Here is a 24,767-nt window from a genome sequence, read left to right on the forward strand (position 1 = left end):
ATGGCAGAGACGACCCTCAGACCAGCAATTCTGATTGTGTCGGACACTGCCTCCCAGAATCCCTCGTCGGATCGAGTAGCCGACACTCTTACGGCGGTGTTCTCATCTGAAGGTTCGAGCAGCTGGGAGAAACCCGCCATTAAGATCGTGCCTGATGATGTGTCGAGTATCCAACGAACCATCTGCAATTGGACAGATGGTCCGGACTATACGAATTTGGTTCTTGTAAGCGGTGGTACGGGATTTGCGGTGAAGGATAATACTCCAGAAGTTCGTTGAACTGGCCCTCAAAAGTTACATCCATCTCAGTGCTCCTAACGCGGGATCAGGCTGTATTTCCTCTCATCCATCGTCATGCATCCGGACTTGTGTAAGACTTGAGACCTTATTTGTCTATCAGCTCTTTTGGGCCATATCCACTGATTGAGTTTTAAAAGACATGGCATGTTAGCATCTTCTTTGAAAGTCACTCCATGTAAGGCTCCATGTTTCATCTCAAGGCCCAAAGAAAAGCTGCTGACGACTATTATTAGTTGCAATGATGTCCCGCCCTGTTGCAGGTGTGAGACACAGGTCCTTAATAATAACATTACCGGGATCACCCAAAGGAGCCAAGGAAAACCTCGAGGCAGTAATTAAAATGCTTCCCCACGCGTGTATCCAAGCGGCTGGCGCGAACTCCCGGGAGATTCATGCTGGCGGTGTTAAAAAGCTGGAGATTGATGCAGGCATCTCTTCCGGGAGCAACCAGATAGAACCCCAACCAGGACAATCCCATGCTCACCACCACCATCATCATGACCACTCCCATGGTCATGGACATGTCGTCCCGAAAGCGCACACCTCCCCATCGGAGAGGCCGAACTCGAATGATCCGAATGCCGGACCAAATCGGCGCTATCGCTCGTCGCCATACCCGATGCTTTCTGTGGATGAAGCACTCCAATTGATCAGTAAACATACGCCCGATCCCGTGGTTGTCGAAGCCCCAGTTACTACCAGTTTAGTTGGATCCGTTATTGCAGAAGATGTATACGCCGGAGAGGCGGTGCCAGCGTATCGAGCTAGCATTGTTGACGGGTACGCTGTGATCGCCCCCGAGTCGCCTGATGTTGGTCCCACTATAAAAGGGGTTTTTCCTGTGGCGTCAGTAACCCACGCGAATCCAGGAGGTAGCCTGGCGCCACTTGAGCCAGGAACTATTGCAAGGATAACGACAGGAGCTCCTCTTCCACCAAATGCCAACGCCGTTGTTATGGTTGAAGACACAGTGTTGATCTCGTCAACTCCCGATGGTAAAGAAGAAGCAACCGTGGAGATCCTCACTGGTGACATAAAACCCAACGAGAACGTACGCGAACCAGGTAGTGATGTCGTGTTGGGATCCAAAATTCTTCGGAAAGGAGACTTGGTCACCTCTGTTGGAGGAGAGATCGGTCTTCTAGCAGCGACAGGGACCAAGACAGTCAAGATATTCAAAAAGCCCTGCGTAGGTGTTCTGAGCACTGGGGACGAGCTGGTGGAACATGACGACCTAAGAAAGCTCTACGGGGGCCAAATCCGGGACTCTAACCGGCCATCTCTTCTATCCTGCCTTGGTTCCTGGGGCTTTCCCACAGTTGATCTTGGAATCGCTCGGGATACCCCGGTAGGGGAACTCGAACACAATCTAAGAAATGCTCTCCGGGGAGTGGGAAAATCCAACACCAGTGTTGATGTGATTGTCACCACGGGGGGTGTATCGATGGGAGAGCTTGACCTGCTCAAACCCACTATTGAGCGTTCCCTCGGCGGTACAATCCACTTTGGTCGAGTCTCCATGAAGCCAGGCAAACCGACAACATTCGCGACGATCCCATTCAAGGCCTCATCATCGACACAGTCAGAGCAGCAAGAGCGCGAGAGCAAGCTCATTTTCTCCCTCCCCGGAAATCCCGCCTCGGCCTTGGTAACCTTGAATCTGTTCGTGCTTCCTTCCCTACACAAGCTGATGGGAATGGGCCAAAGAGATGTCCCTACTGGTGTTCACCCGGCTCTTGGGCTACCTCTGGTATCTGTCTGCCTGGCACATTCGTTCCCACGCGACCCCAAGCGCACCGAGTACCACCGTGCCATTATAACAGGGTCTCGGACTGACGCACGGCTGTACGCTTCAAGCACGGGGCTGGAAGGTGTTGGCCAGCGAAGCTCGAGGGTTGGAAGCCTTGCGAGCGCGAACGCACTATTAGTACTTCAGCCTGGGAACGGGATACTCGAAAAGGGTACTTTGGTGGAGGCATTGATGCTAGGAGCTGTCGCTGCCGAAAGCTAGCACATTGTGGTTTATGGGCTACTATATATATGTGCGTGTTGATTTCATATTTCGAAGGAAGGCACTTGAAACATGTTTTCACATTAATGGTATAAAAGCTTGGAGAATGAGAGAAATGAGGATTTAATAATATGAGCCTAGTTTAGCACAGGATCTACACCAAGTAACTGGCGGAATAAAAAGTCACCCAGATCTAAGCCATGCCCAGCGCTAAGTACAATGTAGCTAAAAATAAAATAAGGAGAACAATACAAAATCTCCAAGATTCTAAAAAGGGTATCGAACTCATAACTCCGGGCATAAAACTAGTACAGCGCCGAAACCAAGATATCTCAGCGAAAGAAACAGACGCACTGTACCCTTCAAAGGCAGGCATCGTCTATTGGTCATCCCTTGTGGATTTTCCAACCCTTTTTCTTCTCGGCCCGTAAAGCTGGGAGGGTTGCATCCCTGCCTTGCTTGCGGGCAATTTCAATCACAAGGAAGCGGACAAAATCTGTTAGAGTCCAGTAACTGCTATGTGCACTCAGCATGTTGAGATATTGGATGTTCAGAGGGCCACCGCCACCAGACAGGAAGTAGTCGATCTGTGCATTGTCGTTGAGAAGAAGCATGCGCTTCTCTGCGATTTCCTCACGAGTGAAATCGTGAGTTTCCAGCTCAACGTTGGATGGGAGTTTAGAAACAGCAGCGGGGCGGGAGGGGGCTGCAGAAGACATATAAGAAGGAGACGAGCCCCAGCGGAAGACGCTGCCGAATGACTGCCAAAATGATGCGGAGGAGCTTGGGATGGCAGCGGTTTTCAGGGAATTGGCCAGATCGCTGTCGACTGCGGCGTTGACTCGATATGCAATTGCTGTACGGAATCAGTATCATTATAACACAGTGAGCCCAAGCTGTTGGAAAATCTTCATACGGTCTGTTGTATGCATAATATTGTAAAGGTTGTCCACAGCTAGACATCCATAGGTGCCCGCTTCCCCTGCAACTCCTGGGAGGCAGTCTTCTCCTTCACATCCCGGTTTGTCTCTGCCTCGACGAGGTAAAAGATTCGCTAAAAACCACTGGCGTTAAAATGGAACTATTCGACATTCATAGATACAGTCAGTGATGTATACCTTTGTTTAGAAGTAAGAAGAACCCCGCTGGACTTCCACAAATGAATAAGTTCTTAGTGTCAAATTCGAAGATGTTCCCGTGAATCTGTGTTTTCGAAAAGTCAAAATCTGGTATTTTAGTTGGCTGGTGGCTGAGGATGTCCAGTGCCATTATGCTTCCAAGGGAGTGTGCAAGCAAATGCACACGGCCACTCTGCTGGAAACCAGGATTGTTCTTGCACCATAGTCGATACACGCGATTGGCTTCTTTCACGACTGCTTGAACCATCCTCGGTTTGTGGTGTGATAGATAGTAAGGGATATCAAGCATGACATCACTGATTAGGGACCTAACTGCGGGTATTGTATCTGGAGTAATGTCCTGTAGGGTGAAGTTATTGGCTGTAGGATCCTCAGCTGCCTGGGTTTCGGGGTTAGCATCGTCTAAAGACAGAGTCGAGCGCCAATTAACAGGAAGAACCATGATCCCACCATGACCCTGCCGTGCGTGTGGCCAGACCGGTTCACTGTTCAGCTCCACATTGACATTCCTACGGAAAGCATTGATGGCATGCGTGAAATGGAAGCTCTCCATGCGCTCCGAGAGCTTTTGACCTATTCCATGTATGACAAGTATTAGGTCAGTTGGAGCAGGTCGTGAGCCTTCCATTGCACAGGCATAGCAAATCTGTCTGCCGCCACTCGTCCTGGCCATGGTGCGAGCCTGGGTGGTTCGAAGATAGTTTCTGACATCAACTGGACTTGGCTTGGACGGATGCAACTGTTCCCACAGTCTTCTGCTAAAACCTCGAATTACGGGGATCCCTATTTGACGACCTTTGCGAATCGAACTGAGTGGTCGTCTTCCTCTCGCCACAGAAGGGAGCAAACTGGGCCTGAGAATTTGTGCATCCTTTCCGTCAACGTAGATGACACTCGAGTGCAAGAAGGGCTTGACAGCCTCTGAATGAGAGGCTGTTCCACCAGCGGCACGGTTCTCATCTATGTCAGCGTCGTAAAATTTGGTATTTGCATATGTTTCGCCTTTGCCAGGGTCAGGAGTGAACGGCCTTTGATCCTGGGTCGTTGTAGACGAGCGCTGGCTTTTTCGTTCATCCTTCGGCCACAACCTGTGTACAATTTTCATTTCGGCATCCGCACCATTCTCCGCACAGCTGTTGAGCTCGTCTTGCCATGTCTCGGTCCATGGTTTCAGGTATACGTATCCATCCTCGAGCTTATTGGCGAGTTCTGTTTCCACAGGTAACATAGTATTTTTGTAGAACCATGTGGCGCGAACAACACTTGAGATGTCATGAAGAGGACTCCAGTATATTGGTTTCATCTACTTTTAGGTTAGATCCCATTCTCCAATACCGGATAGGCAAAGACATTGGTTACGGTTTCTTTTTACCTTTAAATTTGGCAATTCCACCAGGTGAAGACGGGAGACTCCTACAGGGATTTTCATCTGGGCCTTCTCACTTTCCTTGTCTCCTTCATTTTCTTCTATAGAATCTTCCCACAATTCTTCTGGATGGGCGCTAATTCTCAGCCCAGAAGGTTTCAGTGCTACATGGCTGGACACATTGACCGATACCTCGGTCTGCAGCCCCTCATTGTCATCCCTCGACGACATGGTCTCAATGGAGTGTCCTAATAGGCTTTGTGGTTGGGTGGAGGCGGCCCTTGCAAACGGGGAGCCAGAAATGCTTCCAGCACGCGAAGAACAACCACGTGGGCTTGCGTTTTCTGTTCCGTCAATAGCGTCGTCTTCACTGTGTATTGACTCGTTGGTCTTGCGCCTGGTAGCCCTGACACTGTTGCTAGGCGACAATTCCCTCTTCCGGTAACAAAGTGGACCAGATTGATCGTTACTTTTTATAGCGTTTTCCGATGTAGAGCGTGCGAGTATTCTCTCTGTTGAGTCTCTGGTATCTGCTTCCACTCCACTGGATCCGCCGCTGGGCCGTATTCTGAATAATTGTGATGCTCGTTCATCTAGTGAGAGTTCAGGGAGGCTTGGTTGACTTTCAACCAGGCTGCCCTCCCCATAGGTATCCGTAGGCCTCTTGCGATCCTCTGGCAATGACCTGGGTACAGGGACCGAAATCCTTTTATTTAACAGACCCAAAGAGCTTCCCTGCAATTGTAGCCCCCTAGATTGCTTCTGCTTCCTGGCTCGCAGTAAAGACAGCCATTTCTCTTCCAGCACGATATTATCTCTGACCGAAAATGGTTGGGGCGGTGTTCTATCGTTTCCCGAATCCTGGCTGCCGGAAGGAGGAGGTAAGGAACTCAAGGGATCATCGATTGGCAGTGACGACATATAGAAGAACTGTGGGCGAACTTTGGGTGGCTTGTCTGAGGTATACCAGGTTGAGGGGTCAGGATCATCATCGCAAAGAAGACATGTCGAACCGTAAGTATGGATAGGGCCGGCCATTGTGGATAATATGCGAGAGACGCTCCACACCAGGTAGAAATACACGGCTCTCTAGAAGGATAGAAGTAAAACAGGGTAATCAGTGGGCTGTCATTGCGAGATTGAATGGCAGTCAGTGAGTGGCTACTGTAGCTTTGAAGTTACTCTGAGGCGTGTTGATTTCGTGTCAGCAAGGGGCAATTGACATTAAGGAGCTTAGAAAGCCTGATAAGTGAAGACCAGGAAGGATATGTCATATTAATAAAGATATAGAGCAAAGAACACGAGCAAATCACCAGTCGACGGATGCCTATCAGGTCTCAGAGAAAGAAGAATGATCGCTTTGTGTGCGCGACTTTGACACCATTCTCTCTCGTGATTCGGCGTATGACGTCGACCCACGTGCTGGCTTCGGCCAAACAATGACGCATTCACCACAGAATAGTAAGCAACAAAAAAACATCCATTTCAATCAGCTAAAAATACCAACGATGTTCAAATTGGAAAATGCAGCTTATATAAAATTGAGCAGTGAATAAAATGCGAAATAGTCACAACCTCCTGAATCTTTTACCGTTTCGTTTCGAAAAGAAAACAGAAAAAACAACCGAACCATAGCTAGCTACGAAATCAGGAGGAAATAGAAGAACTAGATATACATAAACGGCCTCAATTCTCCCGAAGCGGCCTGGCCATCGGATTTGTTAGTCTAGCGCCTACTGGAGTCATGTTTAGTGCGTGTCTCGGAGTCCGCCCGACTCAAGGTGGACACGGATGTCAGACTGCTACAGCTACCGGTTTCCCTATAGTACTGTTCCTCCAAACGCTTCTTCATCATGGACAGGGTCTTCATTTGAAGTTCCTGGAAAGCAACAAATGTTATATGGGGCGCGTCCAACATGTCAAGGAGCTTGTGAAGATCGTGCATATGCTTGCGGATAGCACTGTCGGGGGCACAGAAAGTGCGCACATTCATTTCCTTGACAATCGACTTCCAGTTGTGGAGATTCGAATGCAGAAGAATTGGGTTGGTTGAACTTTCTCCGTTGAACTGCAAAGTGCGGATATTGGATAAGATCAGACGGCGTTGAGTGGCTTGGTCGAACTGAAACTCGACAACTTGAGGTCTGTTCTTCGATCCCCAGAAATTGGTGACTTTTCTGATCGATTCCTCAGAAACCCGGCCGTTTTTATGCTGCTTGACGAGGAAATTGTTCGCAGTGACACAGATCATTACTTCCAGCTCTGAGTACATTTTGGCTTGAGTTGGAGGATCCAGCGAAATGGGGACAGTTGATTCGGATACAATCTTCATGTGACGATGTCCGTGAACAAAGGGAATGGGATACACCTTAGCCATATCTTCAGCCTTTTGCAGGTGTTAGACAGCGGAAAATATCAAGAAAGGTTGGAGAAAACCTACAAACTCGTCCACATGTTTCTTGATTTTCTTCCCTAGATCTTTGAATGTCTTTGGCTTCTGCTTCTCATTCGACGGGGTTTTTAAGTCTGCAGTGTCTCCAAGCCATCCGTTCTCCCCGAAAAGTTTCTTGTGGGAGACCGTATTTAGCTTCAAAGAATTACGTGCAATCTCAAAGTCCAATGGATCCGGCTCGCCACACTCGGAGGACTCATATACAGGCGGCAGTGGCTTGTTGAAGCAATCGTCATATTCCACAATGGCGACTTGGCCCATGGCAGGCTTGTTGAATGTATTGTATGAGGGCTTGTACTGGCTTCCACTGTGGATATTCATATGGAGCTTCTCCGCCACAGGAGCTCGGACATTTGACTGCATACGATGCATTGAAAATGATGTTGTCAATTCCGAAGTAGGAGTCGCAACGTCAATTTCCGAACGAAGGGACCGCAAGGAAGAGCTTCTGGAGGATGCATTCGAGGATAGCGAAGAATCAGTTGCGTTCGGTGACGCGTTCCAGAAAGCTCTGTATTCTTCATAGAAAGGATTGAGCTTCGCAATATCCTCGTAGTTGAGATGGCTACAGCGAGCGAGTGTCAGCTTATCGGATGACTTTTATGAAGACGTCCAACTTACTCCAGACTGAGCATGACGGGAACTTCGAAGGTGTCATTCATATTGGAAGAAAGAAGATCCTAAATGTTTTACGAGCGTTGATCGGGATTCTTAAATATCGAAGATGTTTTAACTTGAGAGTGAGAGGGCTGTGGCGGGTGAGTAGAGAGAGTATCGAAGAGAGGTAGGATATAAGCTGGTGTTGAAGAGAGGTATTTGCAACACTAACATCTAAAGTATCAAATAGTATCTATTGTCTATTGACCTGCTATAATCTCCTATTCATAACAATACCATTATATGTTTTATTGACAATTCCATCTTATTTACTAGACCCAGGTATCGGACCATAGCTTCTGGTCGGTTGTAGCACTGTCACCAGTGAATGTCATTGATTGGAATCAATGAATAGTGTCATCCATTTCACTGAACACATTCAAAGGGCTAGCCTATTGTGCTTGCATTTAATTAATTTACCCCACCTTATTGTTGGCTGCTTAGAAGCTTGATAGCCAGTAAACTGAAGTGTAACCACTCCAGGATTTATTCACCTCGAAGCCATGGTTGTTCATACTTGACAACATTAACTTTAGCACAAAAATCAGATAAATCTCAATCACAACAATTGCCTATTCATCAACCACAATAGCTGAATTAATTGTTTGTGTAGTGAAATAGCCTAGTATATTCGGATTTTGTTGTTTCTGCACTACTAGATAGCTGTGCCAACCCACATTCATCTACCGATATGACTCCGGAAATACGGGATACAAATTTTTTGTAAAATGACTGGTAGTGGTCCTGATTCGCACGAGTATCCCAGGAAAGGAAGAGATCTTTATGCCATTTGGTTGTCGACAGGTAGACTTAAGATGGACCTTTGACATAGCTCTAAACTGAGAGGAATCGTCAAATTCAAGTTTATGCCTGTTACTATTATCGCGCCTACTCTAGTAAAGTTCATGATACTCCGTTAAAGGACATCGGATCTAGGGTAAATCCCCTGTAGTACCCTTTACGGGTTAAATTGCGGCATGCATTGTAACAGGAAGATCAAGGTCCGGCATGCCGTGGCACTTGAGACCAGGGCTGGGTAAGCCCAAGGTGAAGAATAAGTAGTATTGTGTCTAGTCAGATTGGTTGTTCTCTATACAGATTACTTTGGTGATAGAGGCCAACTCCTGAGTCCCAGTCTTTTATAGAGGGGCCTTCGATGACCATAGGGGCCTACAAGTAGAATAGATTCGCTACATGCATTGACTCACGAGAGGTATTGTAGATATTGACCTATTACTCTGACGAGATTGCTGGAGAAGCTAACGAGTACCAGGGATAATTAAGAGCCAACCTCGATTGGCCGTGGGATCGATCCTAACAGGCCGCAGAGTTAGTGTGTCCACTAATCCGATGGGGGCATTTGAGGCTTTCACCGCACCGTGTTCTGCAACCAGGCAGATCCGAACGCACTGCCAGGATCTCAGAGCCAACAGACTAGTCATACTCCTTGTTCAGGAGATCATATTTCTAGAGACCTGCATGGGATCTATCATACAGGGGACGCCATAGTTATATCTGACAGGTTGGTCATGCTGAGTGCTCGGGCCAAGTGACCCACCACCATGCCAACACAAAAAGAGAAATCCCGGCGATTCTGTCGACGCTGGGATCACGTGAGGGCCCTCCACTTTCCATCCACTTGCCGAGTCTCTTTCCGCTGCAGCTCCAAGACCGGAAGCCAACGCCGGCATTAGCTCTCCGCAGTCCAAGCCGCTTGCTCCTCCAGTTGCACTGCTGCTCCGGTGCAGGTCTGCTTACTTTCCCCTCGATCCAGCCGAATATGAATGCCGTCGTGGCTCTCCACTGGGGGGCTGTTTGTCTGCTTCTCTGGGCCCCCCACTGCAGTGCCAGTGCCTTTGAAGTATATATGAGTTCCCCTGCGTCCGTTCACGGATCCTAGACCTCTCTCTCGTGTCCCCCTTGTTGGTCGTATTGACCGCTGTTCTTTTTTCTCTCCTATTTTGCGAGTGAGGTTCTCACTGTACCCCTGTTTACCTTCATTATATTTGTGCAACCTTTGTTGTCGATCACATATCCCGCTAGGCCTATGAGAGTCTATCTGGGAGCTTGTCTGTATATCGCCTATGACAGCCAAAATGGCCCTTTCCCAGGATAAATATGATATCGTCATCGTGGGCGCAGGCCCTGTCGGCATTCTGTTGTCACTCTGCATGTCCCGATGGGGGTATAAAGTAAAACACATCGACAATCGGCCAGTGCCCACTGCCACAGGTCGGGCCGATGGAATCCAGCCCCGTTCGACGGAAATCCTCCGCAACCTGGGCCTTAAGCGTCAGATCATGGCCTACGAACCAGCCAAGGTATATGACGTCGCGTTTTGGGATCCTCGCCCGGACGGGAACGGCATCCACCGGACCAGTAGCTGGCCGAGTTGCCCAGGATTCATTGACACCAGATACCCTTTCACCACTCTTGTCCACCAGGGGAAGATCGAGCGTGTTTTTTTGGATGAGATAAAAAAAGCCGGTACGACCGTCGAGCGTCCGTGGACTATCCACGGATTCAAGAATGATGGATTGGATCCGACATATCCTGTGGAGGTACAGCTCAAGTCTATTGATACCAATGTCATTGAGACGGTTCGCACCAAGTATCTCTTCAGTGGTGAGGGTGCACGGAGTTTTATTCGGCAACAGCTTGGTATCAACATTCGGCACAAGGATCCCATCTCATATGTGTGGGGTGTCATGGACGGCGTTGTGAGGACCAATTTCCCTGACATAGAGGTGAGTGAATAATCTAAAATTCTCTGGCCTCCTGTGCTTAGCTAACTGCCTGTGTTAAAAATAATAGACAAAGTGTACTATCCATTCGGATGCCGGTTCAATTATGGTTATCCCTCGGGAGGACAACATGGTCCGACTTTATGTCCAAATCGCCTCGTCCACCGACCCTGATTTCAGCCCGAGGAAGACAGCAACTGTCGAGGAGGTTCAGGCTACTGCAAAGAAGATCCTCCAGCCTTATTCGCTGGAATGGGAGCGCGTGGAATGGTACTCTTTTTACCCAATCGGGCAGGGCATTTCGGAGAAGTATACTCTGGATGAGCGAGTTTTTATGGGCGGGGATGCTTGCCACACCCACAGCGTACGTTAAAGACATCACACATACGAATTTAAGTAGGATCTAACATTTGTTTAGCCGAAGGCTGGCCAGGGAATGAATACTGCTTTTCATGACGCCCTAAACCTGGCTTGGAAGCTTCACGTTGTCGAATCCGGTTTTGCTGACCGATCTATTCTGAGCACGTACGAGAGTGAACGTAAAGACATTGCAGAGACTCTGCTGAATTTCGACGCCAAGTATGCTGCCCTGTTCTCCAAACGCCGACCATCTGCTTGCGAAGTTGGATCTGCGAACCACACAGCTGCCGCCGTTGGTGAAGAGGAGGATGAATTCGTGAAGACCTTCAAGTCCTCCTGCGAGTTCACAAGTGGTTATGGTGTTGCTTACAAACCCAATGTCTTCAATTGGGATAAGACCCACCCTGCGCAGTCACCTTTGTTTAATATTCCTGGTGTGAAGTTGACCCCGGGTCGCGCTTTTACACCCTCGACGGTGACACGGCTTGCAGATGCCAACTCCGTGCACCTAGAACAGGAAGTCCCAGCCAATGGTGCATTCCGGATCTTCATCTTTGCGGGTAAACAGGCCAAGACTAGAAAGGCCATTGCGGACCTGGCTGCGAACCTCGAAAAGGAGCGATCGTTTCTTTCTGCATACCGAAGATCCGATATTGCAGATGTATCATTCTTCGAGCGTCACCAGCCTCATTCAAAACTCTTTACCCTCTGTTTGGTTTACGCTGCAAGCAAGAATGAGGTTGACCTGGAGGCGGTGCCCAAGATTCTCCGTGACTACCACCACCATATCTATGCCGATAATATCCCCGACTTGAGGGTCCCTAACGCCAAGTTTGCTGCTCATGAAAAGCTTGGTTTCGATCCCGAGAAGGGAGGAGTTGTTGTCACTCGCCCTGACAGCCATGTTGCCTGTCTGGTGCAGTTGACCGAGGGTAGTGGCACGGTGGGTGCCCTGAATGCGTATTTCAACGCTTTTGCGACGAAGCGTTTGGGCCACGACCAGCAACAGAGCCGTCTATAAGCTGGAAGAGTTTATTATGATGTATGATAAACGTTCTGGAGTGCTGCACTGTGATGTATGTATATACCATCTTAGATGCCTTGGTCTTTTGATTCGTTGAACTTGAGCGATTATGACCTAGCGTTTTTGGCATTATTCGTATAACCTTGCGATAGAAAACAAGACGTTCTATGTTGCCTAGTATTATGTTAAAAGCGACGGCATTTGTAGAACTTGTGTGGTAAACATACCTAGTCTTTTTGCAATACCAAAAGCCAAAGTGCGTGGGTATTCTTCGTAATAACAAAATACATCTCGTCATCACTACTTACACCAACAAAAAGGGCTATAAAATGCCTATCCTCCTCTACGTCTTCTGCCTCTTTTCCCTCTCCAATCTCCATCACTATTGGGCAGCATTATTAACATAATCATTGACAGGAGCGATTTTCCAGAGACATACTGTCGGTCGCTCGAGCTATAATTATAGGCGTTCCTGTTTCAATACGGCGAACAAGACTTTCGAAGTCACTACTAGCTTGGCTCTACCGAATACACCTGCCAGAGGATATGAGAGGTAGGTTTTCCATTATACCTTCTTAGCCCTGTAGAGTGTAATATATGTTACTGATAGAGAATAGACTTTGTCTTATATACCGTATAGCTACGATTCAAGACGCATCTACTAATCCCCCGTGCTGTACGCACTGAAAGCTTTTCCTTATACCAAATTACTGCCCAATCTCCATCGGCCAGTCGACCCCATCCCTGAAAAAGCCAGTCATCCCAAACCGCTCTCATTCCTTGTCACAGCAAAATAGCCATCAAGTCCCACAGTGACACTCAAGGTGCGGACCTTCTGATAGATCAAGGAGACAGGAAAGGAGCGGTGGGATTGACAACCCGGCCCTGGACAGAGACAATGGCGAAAGGCTAAACTAAGATTGTCAACCAATATACAGCCCAACGCTTAATCCCATTGTTAGTTATTTTTAAAATAACTGGTTAGAGCTTCTACCACTGATTGATTTCGCCGCGGCGGCCCTGCCACACGAGACTACTGGCTTGTCCCCGTTTATGGTGGAACGTGGCTACGAGCCCCGTACTTTATTCGATTGGAGCCCCCTGCAGGCTCCCGGATCAACAAAAATAACACGCAAGCAGGCGCGGAGCCTGGCAGAGAGAATAAGGCAAGCATAGAACTTCGCCCGTGGAAATATACAAGATGCTTAGGAACAACAGACTGCCAGGCAAACCGCCGGCGCCGGACAGTTAACTTCAAGGCGGGAGATAAGGTGTTTGTAGACGCGCGCAGTTAGCACTGGGGATAACCATTGTGAAAGCTCGAGGGGTGGTATAGCCAAGTGCCCATTATTAATAAGATCTTCCTTCCCACTAGGTATCCGCAAAGAATGTGACAAGGAGACGTGGAAAGCTAGTCGCCGGAAAGAATTCCCTGCAGCAGCTCGTGCATGCGTACCAGTCAGCCACCTCGACGTAACTAAATTTCCTACAGCTTTCGCACCAGATGCTTCCCTTCAGAATACAGGGAGGAAGTCAATCGATTCATCTTCGGCTGTTCCCTCCACTTTTGTTTTGGGTTTCTTTCTTCCTTTCGTTTCCTTGTTATCCAAATATAAGTGATGCACCGGATTTGAGCGGAATAGGAGGGTAGCAAACTTCACCACTTAATATAACGGTTCCCGAACTATGAATCCTGGAAGCAAGGGAGGGGACTACAACATGTAATCCAACGGGTTACATTTTTGTGACGAACTTAGCCTGTTTGCATTGTTTGTATCTAGCTTTGTTTATCTCCCCGCATAGTCCTCACCACCTTTCTTCCTCCTCCCCACGCTTGAAATCTTCGTTAGATAGCACCAATTCTATCAAGTTGCTTGGCCGTCACACATTTTCATGAATGATTTCTTGAGAAGAACACAAGATAACATAGACGACAGGGGTAGATGTGAAGGGTTGATCAACGCCAAGAACATATCTCAGCCGCAAACTATTAACCTCTGTTGTCCTAGGCTCAATTGTAATTATATATTAGCTAGGCGAACCACTGCAATTTCTATATGCCGTCTCCCTGATGATTTTGTTGTTACCTCTTCTTTAGCTCACATTATCACCCGCATCAAAAGCCTTTACTTAAAAAGTGAATATACCAATATGATATTAAGCTCTAGCATCCACCAGCTATGTCAAATATCGCTACTTTTAGTGTCGTTCATCCATTTAGCCGATGGGGCTACTTCGTCGCGCAAGCAGCAAGTTCTAGGTCTCGAGCCACTCACGGGAAATTTCCCAAAAATAATCACAGGCCTCTATGGGTCTCCACCCAAGATACAAGTACATGATCCTCAGGGCAACGCCTCCTGGTCTTGGGATGCGAATACAGGGTTGAGTAAAGTCCCTGGTACCCTTCGGCGCTGCATCCAAGGGGGCTGGTCTGCAACTGAAGTGAAGGTTGTCGCCAAAGGCACAAAGATCGTGGCAATTATCGGATATTCTGCTGTTGTGATTAAATATACACCACGCGAGCAAGACGATAAGATGGTTGAGTTCGCGGTCTGTCTTAATGGGAAATTGGGTAACGCTCACACCGTTGAAATGCTACCTGGAAATTTATTGGCGATAGCTACAACCGGCCAAAAACAGGATGCTGGCATCTGGGTTTACGATAGCAATCGCATGACAAACAGCCCAAAGCCAATACAGATAATACCAGGTGTGAGAGCCATCCATGGGATGCTTTGGGACCAAACAGCTCAAACTCTATGGGCAGCTGGCAACACAGATGCTGCAGATGGCACAGGTGGCGTCTCATACGGCATAATCCAGGGATATAAGTACGACCAAATTCGCAATCGGCTGACTAAGGGAGCCAGTTACACCATGACGTTTGCTAGACAGCTTGGGACAGAATGGGAGGGCACTCCTTTTGCTAAATGGTGGGATGGGCCGCATGATCTTGTCCCGGTTCCTTCACAGAGGGTACTTCTTTTTCCAACGGACCGCGACATCCATGCCATTAACCTTTCAACGGGTGTATTCAATCACAATGGAACGCAACTGGAAATGCAGTACTTGAGGGGTTTTCGTGAGCTGGGAAACCGCACAGGCTATAACAAGGAACATTTACCGCGTTCTGATATTAAAAGTGTAAGTTTGTACTCGGATGGTAGTGCAGTCTATACCCAGGCCCCGTGGAAGCAATCTAGCGGACTTGCCCGGCAAGTGAACCTACTAAGTCCGCCTAAAAATTATTCCTCATTTTATGTAGGTTCCACCATATATCGATCACGCTGGTTTACAGAGATTCCTGGTTGGCCTTCTGCTTAATTCAGCCGGGTGTCATTGCCGGTAAGGATAGAGTACATAATCTTATTCCCTACTGAAGAGAGACTTTATAGTCACAAATGCCACAGCTGTTTTTATGGTAGACACCTGAGCAACTATAGCTTTATAGATACTCTACCATGTTTCCCTATAGGAAACCTGGTTCATAATAGCGCAAGGTTAGTGGACGACGCCAAGCGCTCAAGATACCTTCAGCGGCCCAAACCATTGACCAGCTTCGGGACTGCTAAGCCCTATCTTATACCAGATACAGAGGTTTCATTAGTAAATATAATATTTTTAAAGTCTTCCAAGGTCCAGTCTTTCGTCGCGAGGCAAAAATCTGGTCTCTTTTCTTCTGCTCGTTAGCAAGTCCAGGTTCTGTAGTATGTTGAACTAAATAAAAGCCGCGTTTACGCAGGATTTTCGAAACTGATGATAAAGAAATAAAAACTTCCAAAGCAAGGATCTCACAAGATATCTCTCTGCCATTCCAGTCCTTCCGTACAGATTCAAGTATAGCTTTTTCTTGTAATTCTGCAATAAAATTTCGACCAGTGGGTTTACCATCTTCCACATACTCTACAAGAATTCAGGGATCAATATTTGGTTGAGAGCCTCGCTCGGGCGCTATTTTATCAAGAGATCTAAGCATATTCAGATGCATGCTAGTAATAGCTTTAATATGCTCAAGCCCCATGCTATGGTATAAAGTAAGCGCCCGAACGCGTACTCCAACTGGGTGATATGAAGCCGCAGTCTTGCAGTAGTAAGTAGGCAGGTAGGCAGGCAGGCTGGTAGGAGGTAGATAAGCAAGTAGGAACGCAGGCAGGCAAGTAATTTAATTATATGATAAACTCTTTAGCCCCTGAAATTATCCTTTAATAGGCCGAATAGCTAATACAAAGGTGCGGTGTGCAGATTTTATTTCGTCATATTCTACCATGTACGGATCAATTTTATGATGAGAGGAGGTCGTGATAGACAAAGTTGGGAGCGGGTGCACTGGGATCGGTGTTCTCATCACGTAGAATACAAATGTAGTCTGATTGTCTTACTCCACTGTTGCCGATTCTGTTCTTGTTTTTTGAATGCAAACCTGATCGATGCGCCTATTACAGACCGTGGCTCGCAAGGCCTTAGCGTTCGTGGACACCTATAGTGCCTGGGTTGTGAGCCCATAGGCCGAAGCCAACACAAGAAGACTGACTTTAGGACGAAGTTATGTGCAAAGCGCTTGAGTCGGCCGCCGTGCCTGGAGCCTTCTTCGAAGCTAAGAAAACAGGGACTAGGGACCTGAGAACTACCACACCGTATAGAGGACTCTCACTGGTGTGCGGGCTTAGGCGAGGACTGGGAAAATTGGTCTTAATGCCTATCTTATTTAGTTAGATTAATTCCTACCAGAAGTATAATGTCTTACCTTCCTGTCTTCTTTGCCCAAGCTAGAAGAATCTATTATAAGCAATAAGAATAATAATTTAGCGGGCTACATTACATTGTATGTGAGCTAACTAGCTTAACTATTGACTACTACCATAGGACTCTGTGGGATTTAGATAAATAGCTAGTCTTAGGTGCTTTTTAATAATTTAGAGCCTTTTATTGCATCCAGATCCTTTTATGTGCATACTAATCATTGGGGCTCAATGTCTGTTGCCCTTCGCGGACCTAGAATCGGGTAACATGCGATCTCTCTCACACCCCGCACCGACAAGACTTTCTTCGAACATTCCGGCATCAAACCACGGCCACAAGGTACGCACCATCGCTTCAAACGGCCAGAATGCTCTCTCTCATCATCTCCGCTGAACTTACCGGGTAAGATGGCTATTTTAATTCTTGCGATATCCTTTTCCTTTCCCTCATGCACATTCCCCAGTCCTCCCCGCACCTCATCTGGACATGGTTCGAACAGCTCATCGCCCTTGAATGACTATTAATCCTCCGTAGAGTTACCGAACTTCGCCCCCGCGATACTGAAGAAGAACCCTACTACTATACTTTTAAGGTCCAATGCACTGGCTGCCGGGAGATTCACCCCAACTGGGTCAGCTTCAGCCGCTTTGTAAGTTTGTCGTTCATTCAGATATTTCGCCTTCTTACCCTGTATGATGTAGGAGCAACACGAAATCCCTGGAAGCCGTGGAGAAGCGAACTTTGTGTGGAAATGCAAGCTTTGCCAGGTGAGTTTTTGAACCCGCTCTCCCAAGTTGATGTGATTCACTTGCCAGCGCTAACTCACGATGCAGAAAACCCATTCGGCCTCAATTGTAGCCGGCCCAAATGTCTATGAACCTGCCGACAAACGTAAAGGTCAGAAAGTAATCGATATCGACTGTCGTGGACTAGAGTTTACTGAGTTCAAACCCGATGTTAGTGCACTCTTAATCTCTAAGCCGGGCCTGACTAACTGGGATAAAATAGGGTGAATGGGAAGCCACGGGTGTCGAGTCTTCGACACCGTTTACGGCTATTGATTTATCTGAGGGGGAGTGGTATGATTATGATGAAAAGGCAGGGGACGAAGTTGCCATTAAAGAGATTAGCTGGGAGCTAGGAAGGGCGTAATGAGCTTTTTTTATGCCATGCGCCTCAATCGACCGAGCTTGATGCCATCCAAATTTGACTCGATAGTTTTCTAGCTTGTTTAATTAAGATTCTTTGAATTTACCGGGTTGTCTTGTGTGTACAGGCGACTATTGATTCTACTCTCTATGTACTAATACCAAGTCCTCTATTTTTTTTTTTTTCAAGATCTATTGATTCTCTGCGGGGTTCGGTGTCTCCTCCTTCATCGCACCAGGGTGACGAGTTCCTTTGTCTTTCTGCTTTTTCTCCTTCTTTTGCTTTTGAACTGGGGGGTACGCTTTTATTGCGACCTCCTGCCACTCGGGCGATGCTTCAAATGCTGCCCGCATCGGTGCCATGATTTCGATCAAGGCATCCGCTACGCAAGGTTTGAGTAGCTGGGGTGTCAACTATAAACATGTCAGCATTGGAGTAATTTTATAGGGTCTCGATAAGACAGCTCTGTAAACATACGACGTCATTCTTGTAATCTTCATGCATCTTCTCAATGTTAGTGTAGACGAGGGGCTCTAGACCATCTCTCTCACGACTAACGCGGAACTCGGGGCTTCCATTCTTTAATTTGGAAACCGGAAGAAGGACGTATTGTACGAATGCAAGGATGCCGTTGTGTTCAACTTCTCGCGGGGCGGTTTGGGCTTTGCGAATCTTCTTCCTCACACTTTCCGGGGCTTCGAGTAGATCGATCTTGCTATCTAATATGTGTTACCATGACCTTGTTTCTTTTGTCTTGAGGGTGGGGGTTCATACCCTCTTCACTGGAGCTCATTTTACCACCAGTCAACCCAGGGGCCATGGGGTTCATGAGGTGTGCGCGCTAAAATATATGTAAGTATCACAGCTTAGCAATATAATGACTTGATTCACGAACACGTCTATGGCCCACTTTTGAGCTCCAATCAATAGATGCTGCAAATAGTTTCCTCTGATCAACTCCTGCTCGGAGTCAGCTTTCCTGACAATCCTGGTTAAGAAGACTGCATTGTCGAGCAAACACACCTCCAAACTGCGCATCACAGCCTAGGTGTTCTTCGTCTGTTGAACGCGGTTAAACTAGTTCCACCTATTCTTGAATATATCTACTGACCTAAAATCTGGAGAATTGGGTAGAGAAGGCCGCTCAGAGGGCCAGCATTCGACTGTTTCACGATCTCACTACCGGCTCGTTTGGCCTGGAAGAAAAATCAGTGATGTGTTTAACCCTGTTTGCGGGTGACTTACTTCGTGCTCAGTAACCAAGGAGGATAGCTTGTAAACATCCATGACATATTTAGAACTCGTTTGATAAGAGCTGCCAAGTACAAACTTGAGTTTTTCGGTTGCAACACCAACAGCCTGCAGCATGGCGGTAATTATGAACTGATAGTATTTCGCCCGGTATTCGACAAGCTCAAGTGGTGCCTTTCACACATATATTAGCAGGAGCTCAGTCTCAAGGACAGCTTCTGAATACCTTCAGATTATCAAGGTACGCGTGAATATCAGCTATAAGTACAGTAATATCGCAGCCAGCTGCTAGAAACTGTGCAATTTTCACTGCCGGTACTGCATAGATAGACGTATTAGACTCAGTGTTGTTGTCGTCGGTGATCATAAAGGGTATCCGTACTGAAGTATCCGCAATGGGGTTTGCCAGTCGAGCTAGTTCCTATCGTGAAAGAGAATATTAGCATAATGCTTGGAACTTGTGGCAGAAATAATAGTGGAAAACACTATACCCCAGTAGATCTTTGGGTGTCCCCCCTCTGCGAGGATATCCTCAATCAGAGGCTGATTGAGCACCTCTTGCAGGTTTTCTGTGATAAGGGCGAGCCTTTCGCTTGCGCTCATGTCTGCCATTGTCAATGTAGGTATCTTGGAGGAGGAAATCGGAGAGTTTCGTGGATCGTCGAGTGTTCCTGAAATGACTCAAATTTGGCCTGTACATTCCACCTATTGCCCCTCCGAGACCGGAGCAGCACATTTTTCCGTCCCGCACATGTGGGATATCACGTGATGCCACATGCCTGGTCGCGAGGAACAATTCTCTTGAGTCTCTCCAGGTCAGGTCAGGTTAAATTCAAGGGGCTCGGGCGAGCTGACTAAGTTAACTATCTAGATGGGTGACTAAGAGATACCACGTGACCATACTAATACAGTAGGTCTCCAACAATGTCTTTGGCGACAAGAGAGCAGCATCAGTGTCCCTTGTGGTAGGTCAAGTCAATTATGTATTATTTTAATAAGTGACCTGATTCTGGAGAAAAGAGATTTTCTATCACATAAAACGCAATGTTTCCAAGGCTGGGATGAAGGCGGTAGAGTATACATCGCTGTGATTGGTCCATTTCTGTGGGCACATCACATTTTCGCGGACGGAGAACCTTCCGTCAATTGGTGACTGCGAGCATCCCCGTCCAACACACCACCAGAATCATTGCCTTTCTTGGAGGAGGAATACTTCCTATCTAGCTGGTCATTGCTATTTGTGGCTGTGTTGCTGTCAGTGACCACAAAGTATCGCGCCTTCCAGCACCTGCAGAGTGAAATTGAGCAGAACATCTGAACAATGAGTGTTCGTATCCCTTCTCTCCCTTTGTATCTATTATTACTGGGAGTCTATGCTACCCGCTGGTTTGGTAGAATATTCTAATGTGATTTTTTCTGCAGTTCCAACCGGTCAATCCTCGGCCCTTCTTGCAGGCTAGGTAGGCCCTCCAACCCGTTCCGGATTTTAACAGCTGCATTAGCTGCTATGTCGACCTTCCGATTTCATAACCGTGCGCAAACAACGTTGGAAACTTTTTATTCTGACTCTATGTTGCAGGGTGGGTACCGAACTCATAATCCGTCTCAAATGGGGTCAAACCGAATATAAGGGCAAGCTGGAGAGCATCGACTCGTACATGAACGTGCTGCTGCGGGATACGGAGGAATTCATTGATGGAAAAAACACGGGTACCTTGGGTCTCGTTCTGATTAGGTGCGTTTGATGTTGTGTTTGCCAGGACGGGGATAATTCTGTTGACAATTGCCTGCCGTGACCGGTCATGTCGGGTTTACTCTATCAAAGGTTCATGCTAACGAGATGCTTGAGCAGGTGCAATAATATCCTTTGGATGGGCTCAGCAGATAGTGTCGAGATGACAGATCTGGGGTTGCGGTAGAGAGCCGAGCGAGTGGATGTCCTTTACGAAACACCGAGTGAAGGCCGGGTGAAGATACATATACCAGCTAATTACTCACCGGGAAGATATATGTATGCGAAGATGGTTGAGAGAAAAGTCACTAAAGGAGTTTGATGAACTGATTATCGAAGCTCCATCTTATTTCCTTGTTTCTTGCACGAGGCGTTTTCAATGATGGCTTCTGGATATGATTTGGGGGATATGGCGGTGCGGATTCTGCAGACCACGATAGAGAAAGGAACAGAAGACGCGTCTTTTCCCGGCCTTCTTTGATTTGAAACGCCCTCTAGCTCTGGAAAAGACAATGCTGTGCGGTCTACCCAACTACGTGTGGCATGGACACATCTAAATGTTCTCGTTAGCTACTCAGCCACCTAAGCCAAATAGATAGAGTGGAAAACTACTGTGATATCCCCTGCAAGTGTGTGTATATGGATATAGTTGTGTTGTCTCTGATGTTGCTGCAACTGTAGCGCCACTGCTCTCGTGATCCCGTGAACTGACCCCACTTTGGTAGGCTTCCATTCGACTTTCACCATCTCACATCCACAGCGCCAGGGCATGCTTGACGATAAACGTGCTTCTGTCTGACAGATGACTATTGCAGACACTTGGGTCAAAATGAGCGGCCACAATGAACAGGTTCCGATCAACCCCTCGGACGCTTACTACAACCTCGGGTCCTTCCATCGACCAGTGAGCACCTCAAGCCCTCAGGCTCAAACCTGGTTTGACCGCGGGCTTATCTGGACCTATGCATTCAACCATGAAGAAGCTGCCAACTGTTTCAAGCAAGCCATTGCCCATGACCGGAAATGCGCCATGGCATACTGGGGCCTGGCATATACATTGGGCCCAAATTACAACAAACCTTGGCAATTCTTTGACCAGCACGAGCTGGAGATAACCGTACAGCGCACTCATCAGGCAGTTGCTGACGCAAAGGAAAATATAGTCATAGCGAGGGCCGTGGAATCGGCACTCATCGAAGCTCTTCAGCATCGATACCCGCAGGGTCAGCCGACAGGTGATTGCTCAGTTTGGAATCAGGGCTATGCGGATGCGATGACGGGCGTCTACCAGAGATTCCCGGATGACTTGGACGTTGCAACGCTATATGCTGATGCCTTGATGAATCTCACCCCGTGGGAGCTGTGGGACTTGCAGACTGGGCAGCCAGCTCCCAACGCCCGCACCAACGAGATCAAGACGGTGCTGGACCGGGCATTGGCGCAAGAGGGAGCTCTAAGCCACCCAGGCCTTCTGCACATGTACATCCATCTGATGGAGATGTCGGGTGCACCGGAAGCGGCACTGACGGCCGCAGACTATTTGCGTGGATTGGTGCCTGATGCTGGGCATCTCAACCATATGCCCAGTCACCTTGATATTCTATGCGGTGACTATCGACGAGCGGTCGCGTCCAACTCTGAAGCCATCAAGGCGGACGAGAGGTTTCTCGCCCGTGCAGGCCCTGTCAACTTCTACACTCTCTATCGGTCACATAACTACCATTTTCGCATCTATGGTGCTATGTTCGCCGGCCAGTCTAGGGTTGCACTGGACACCGTGGCAGAGTTGGAATCGTCGATCCCCGAGGAGCTTCTCCGTGTTGAATCCCCCCCAATGGCTGATTGGCTAGAAGGGTTTCTCTCAATGAGAGTACATGTACTTATCCGGTTCGGGCGGTGGCGTGACATTCTTGAACTGGAGCTCCCACAGGATCCCGATCTTTATTGCGTGACGACGGCAATGATACATTACGCAAAGGGAGTTGCACTGGCTGCTACGGGGAAGGTAGATGAGGCGGACACCACACGGAACTTGTTTCGGGAAGCGCTGAAACGGGTTGGACCCGGCCGGATGTTGTTCAACAATCGATGCGTGGACATTTTTGCGGTTGCAAGTGCCATGTTGGACGGGGAGCTTGAGTATCGTCGCGGGAACTTCCAAGCCGCCTTTGAATACCTGCGACAATCGATTGCTTTGGATGATGGGCTACCCTACGATGAGCCGTGGGGATGGATGCAGCCGACTCGACATGCATATGGCGCACTTCTACTTGAGCAAGGACACGTTGAAGACGCAGCTGCAGTGTACAAGGCAGATCTCGGCATGGATGATACTTTGCCCCGACCGCTGCAGCACCCCAACAATGTCTGGGCATTGCATGGCTACCATGAGTGTTTGAGGAAGCTTGGCCGGACCGGCGAGGCAGACATCGTGCAACAACAACTGAAGTTGGCGGCAGCAACGGCTGATGTCCCGATTTGTTCGTCCTGTTTTTGTCGCCGGAGTACCGAGATAGTGTAGGCATGTTTATTCATACTCATTATGGGACCAGAACAATGGTGTAGTTCGGTATGAGCTATGTTTCTCTGATAATGAACAACTGACCTGTGGCTGAAACTATACCGTGACGTGACGTTTGTTAATAGTGGCATGCATAAATTGAAATAAGGCAGCGTCAATCCCTTTAAATCACTCATGATGTAAAATAAATCGCTCACATGGCAGCTTCTCTCTTGACATTCATGGTTACTTTGCATTTCAGCTCTACCCCAGAAGTGTGGTTTTGTCCATGATGTCACCCTCTGGTGTTTCATTCTTATTTTATGGGAGGGGGTGCCCTGGAGTCTTAATTGCGATTTAGGAGGATCCAGCTCCAAATATCAGGCACTATTCCAGGACCAAGAATGACGAACATCTCAGAGAGTGTCAAGGGTCAACCCCCCCCAAAAAAACCGTTTTTGAATTTCGTTAACAAAGATCATTATTAAACTGCTGTCAAATTCCTGCAGTCTCCGAAAATCACCGTGTCACTGGTCAGCTTACGACGGGAAATGACCCATAACGCAGAGGTAGTCAAGCAGACGACCATTCTAGTAAATACTAGACGCGTTCTCCTGCATTTATTCTATGACTAGGTAAGGCTACAGATCATCTCCTAATAAGGAAACAATGCTAATACCTTACAGTCCTGGCGTTGACGATAAGTTCTTCATTCTTCCTCGGCTCATGAGATAAAATGGCAGTTCTGTGATTCCCCCCGTAGCGATTTTGGACCCCGCGGCGAAGCTGACTCAAATTTCGAGCATCGAATGTCCCACTAAATCCTTCTGACAGATGCGACTCACGGTGGCACAGTGCGTTGAAGATTATCAGATTGCTATTTGTAGAAGGTCGGCGCCAGATCCACCGAGATGGCAAAAGAGTCCACTTATTCGCCCGAAGAAGCAGGCCTGCCGACTCCGGATCCACCGACTGCAAACTCTGGAAGACCCGAGGCGATTTTTACATTGTTGCAAGAGGCAAGGACAATAATCATACGGAGTAATAACAATTGAAAAGACGGGGCATCTATACAGTTGGCCAGGGGCCACGACGATCAGTGGTGAACTTCCACTTCGCGATGCTTTCCTAGATCACTTCTCAAGCTGGACTACTGCACGTCAGCTGTGCTCTTTCGTCATGCATCGTCCACTCTTGGTTGAATTTCATAGATGTGTACGCCCCAGTAGTTGTGTTGGTTATACGGAGTACAGTCAGGTCTACTGTCTCAGAGTCTATGAACTCTTCTTTCGTACGACTTTGCAGACTTCTTCGGAGTATATGAGAACATGAGAATATGAGA

General features: G+C 47.8%; 9 protein-coding genes across 9 annotated transcripts; 6 read left to right on the top strand and 3 right to left on the bottom strand.

Annotated features, from left to right (window-relative positions):
- On the top strand, positions 1–2,311 carry ATNIH1004_004178 (uncharacterized protein; the record flags this gene model as incomplete). The annotated part of the gene is made up of 5 exons (XM_033568848.1): positions 1–270; positions 330–370; positions 438–475; positions 534–560; positions 609–2,311. 5 exons carry the CDS (start codon positions 1–3, stop codon positions 2,309–2,311), a joined length of 2,079 nt encoding a protein of 692 aa, XP_033427654.1.
- A 386-nt stretch (positions 2,312–2,697) lies between these two features.
- ATNIH1004_004179 (DDHD family phospholipase) lies at positions 2,698–5,854 on the bottom strand (the record flags this gene model as incomplete). Its single annotated transcript, XM_033568849.1, has 4 exons — positions 2,698–3,167; positions 3,228–3,365; positions 3,430–4,753; positions 4,823–5,854. The coding sequence occupies 4 exons, from the start codon at positions 5,852–5,854 to the stop codon at positions 2,698–2,700; spliced, it is 2,964 nt and encodes a 987-aa protein (XP_033427655.1).
- A 688-nt stretch (positions 5,855–6,542) lies between these two features.
- ATNIH1004_004180 (uncharacterized protein) lies at positions 6,543–7,930 on the bottom strand (the record flags this gene model as incomplete). The annotated part of the gene is made up of 3 exons (XM_033568850.1): positions 6,543–7,202; positions 7,257–7,833; positions 7,890–7,930. The coding sequence occupies 3 exons, from the start codon at positions 7,928–7,930 to the stop codon at positions 6,543–6,545; spliced, it is 1,278 nt and encodes a 425-aa protein (XP_033427656.1).
- Positions 7,931–10,021: 2,091 nt separating this feature from the next.
- ATNIH1004_004181 (putative FAD monooxygenase) lies at positions 10,022–12,050 on the top strand (the record flags this gene model as incomplete). The annotated part of the gene is made up of 3 exons (XM_033568851.1): positions 10,022–10,672; positions 10,740–11,033; positions 11,088–12,050. 3 exons carry the CDS (start codon positions 10,022–10,024, stop codon positions 12,048–12,050), a joined length of 1,908 nt encoding a protein of 635 aa, XP_033427657.1.
- Positions 12,051–14,204: 2,154 nt separating this feature from the next.
- On the top strand, positions 14,205–15,625 carry ATNIH1004_004182 (uncharacterized protein; the record flags this gene model as incomplete). The annotated part of the gene is made up of 2 exons (XM_033568852.1): positions 14,205–15,197; positions 15,548–15,625. 2 exons carry the CDS (start codon positions 14,205–14,207, stop codon positions 15,623–15,625), a joined length of 1,071 nt encoding a protein of 356 aa, XP_033427658.1.
- Positions 15,626–17,160: 1,535 nt separating this feature from the next.
- On the top strand, positions 17,161–17,945 carry ATNIH1004_004183 (CXXC motif containing zinc binding protein; the record flags this gene model as incomplete). The annotated part of the gene is made up of 5 exons (XM_033568853.1): positions 17,161–17,195; positions 17,328–17,442; positions 17,495–17,560; positions 17,627–17,749; positions 17,802–17,945. The coding sequence occupies 5 exons, from the start codon at positions 17,161–17,163 to the stop codon at positions 17,943–17,945; spliced, it is 483 nt and encodes a 160-aa protein (XP_033427659.1).
- Positions 17,946–18,133: 188 nt separating this feature from the next.
- Positions 18,134–19,805, bottom strand: ATNIH1004_004184 (tyrosine--tRNA ligase TYS1; the record flags this gene model as incomplete). The annotated part of the gene is made up of 9 exons (XM_033568854.1): positions 18,134–18,355; positions 18,420–18,661; positions 18,717–18,783; positions 18,838–18,902; positions 18,966–19,001; positions 19,054–19,138; positions 19,188–19,367; positions 19,420–19,614; positions 19,680–19,805. The coding sequence occupies 9 exons, from the start codon at positions 19,803–19,805 to the stop codon at positions 18,134–18,136; spliced, it is 1,218 nt and encodes a 405-aa protein (XP_033427660.1).
- Positions 19,806–20,700: 895 nt separating this feature from the next.
- ATNIH1004_004185 (small nuclear ribonucleoprotein F) lies at positions 20,701–21,112 on the top strand (the record flags this gene model as incomplete). The annotated part of the gene is made up of 3 exons (XM_033568855.1): positions 20,701–20,738; positions 20,773–20,928; positions 21,046–21,112. 3 exons carry the CDS (start codon positions 20,701–20,703, stop codon positions 21,110–21,112), a joined length of 261 nt encoding a protein of 86 aa, XP_033427661.1.
- A 642-nt stretch (positions 21,113–21,754) lies between these two features.
- Positions 21,755–23,446, top strand: ATNIH1004_004186 (TPR domain protein; the record flags this gene model as incomplete). Its single annotated transcript, XM_033568856.1, has 1 exon — positions 21,755–23,446. One exon carries the CDS (start codon positions 21,755–21,757, stop codon positions 23,444–23,446), a length of 1,692 nt encoding a protein of 563 aa, XP_033427662.1.
- Positions 23,447–24,767: the final 1,321 nt, after the last annotated feature.

The sequence above is a fragment of the Aspergillus tanneri genome (assembly GCF_003426965.1).
Source record: "Aspergillus tanneri strain NIH1004 chromosome Unknown AapTan_3_pilon_pilon_pilon, whole genome shotgun sequence".
In the NCBI taxonomy this organism is placed as follows: Eukaryota; Fungi; Ascomycota; class Eurotiomycetes; order Eurotiales; family Aspergillaceae; genus Aspergillus; species Aspergillus tanneri.